The 1137-nt window shown below is 47.9% G+C and overlaps 1 protein-coding gene across 1 annotated transcript; it reads right to left on the bottom strand.

The window, feature by feature from the left end:
* Positions 1-661: 661 nt before the first annotated feature.
* Positions 662-995, bottom strand: LOC106511149 (hydroxyacid-oxoacid transhydrogenase, mitochondrial; the record flags this gene model as incomplete). Its single annotated transcript, XM_013999894.1, is given in 2 exon segments — positions 662-819; positions 899-995. Coding segments are annotated over 2 exon segments (255 nt in total), but the record flags the coding sequence as incomplete, so codon positions are not given.
* Between the last annotated feature and the right edge of the window lie 142 nt (positions 996-1137).

The following is a 1137-nucleotide window of genomic DNA, read 5'->3' as shown; positions in this document are numbered from 1 at the left end:
CAGGGACTACATCCAAAATCAGGGGCTACATCCAAATTCAGGGGCTACATCCAAAATCAGGGACTACATCCAAAATCAGGGGCTACATCCAAATTCAGGGGCTACATCCAAAATCAGGGACTACATCCAAAATCAGGGGCTACATCCAAAATCAGGGGCTACATCCAAATTCAGGGGCCACATCTAAAATCGGGCTACATCTAAAATCAGGGGCTACATCCAAAATCAGGGACACATCCAAAATCAGGGACTACATCCAAAATCAGGGACTACATCCAAAATCAGGGGCTACATCCAAATTCAGGGACTACATCCAAAATCAGGGGCTACATCCAAATTCAGGGGCCACATCTAAAATTGGGCTACATCTAAAATCAGGGACTACATCCAAAATCAGGGGCTAAATCCAAAATCAGGGGCTTCATCCAAATTCAGGGGCCACATCTAAAATCAGGGGCTACATCTAAAATCAGGGGCTACATCTAAAATCAGGGGCTACATCTAAAATCAGGGGCTACATCTAAAATCAGGGGCTACATCTAAAATCGGGCTACACCTACTGTATAAAGTTGAAGTTGAAAGCAAAGTGTTGTTCAGGTTAGACATGAACACAGGCATGAACGCGTCATGGAACACCTGAAGCTGCAGGTAAATGGCTCACCTGAGGGAGCGTCCCCTTCACCAACGCCGGGATATCTTCTCTGCTGTACCCGACGGCGCCGAGCCCATCCTCCACCTGCAGATCAAACAGGAAGTGACGCAGCTGGTCAGCCAGGACAGCGCCGGCGTCCTTCCGTTTCACCTGCTGTACCTGTGCACCTGAACACATCACAGAGGCAGCACCGATGAACTTAAATGTTTAACAGAGATGAGGTTACTGCATGCTGCATTCAAGTACCCAGGATTTCTGCAGCCTCCAGGTGGCGCTCTGGACACATCGGTGCTGTGAAGCTGAAGACAGCCGGTGACGTTAGGACAACAGAGAGTCCATGAGGCTGCAACACAACGTTCATGAACACTAGAGTAACAATCATTTATCAACACGACAGTCTGAACACACACACACACACACACACAGATACACACACACACAGATACAGACACACACACACACACACAGATACAGACACACACACA

The sequence above is a fragment of the Austrofundulus limnaeus genome, unplaced genomic scaffold, assembly GCF_001266775.1.
Source record: "Austrofundulus limnaeus strain Quisiro unplaced genomic scaffold, Austrofundulus_limnaeus-1.0 Scaffold2549, whole genome shotgun sequence".
NCBI classification, from domain to species: domain Eukaryota; kingdom Metazoa; phylum Chordata; class Actinopteri; order Cyprinodontiformes; family Rivulidae; genus Austrofundulus; species Austrofundulus limnaeus.
The sequence above is the reverse complement of the archived record's forward strand: the minus strand, read 5'-3'. Positions and strand labels throughout refer to the sequence as shown.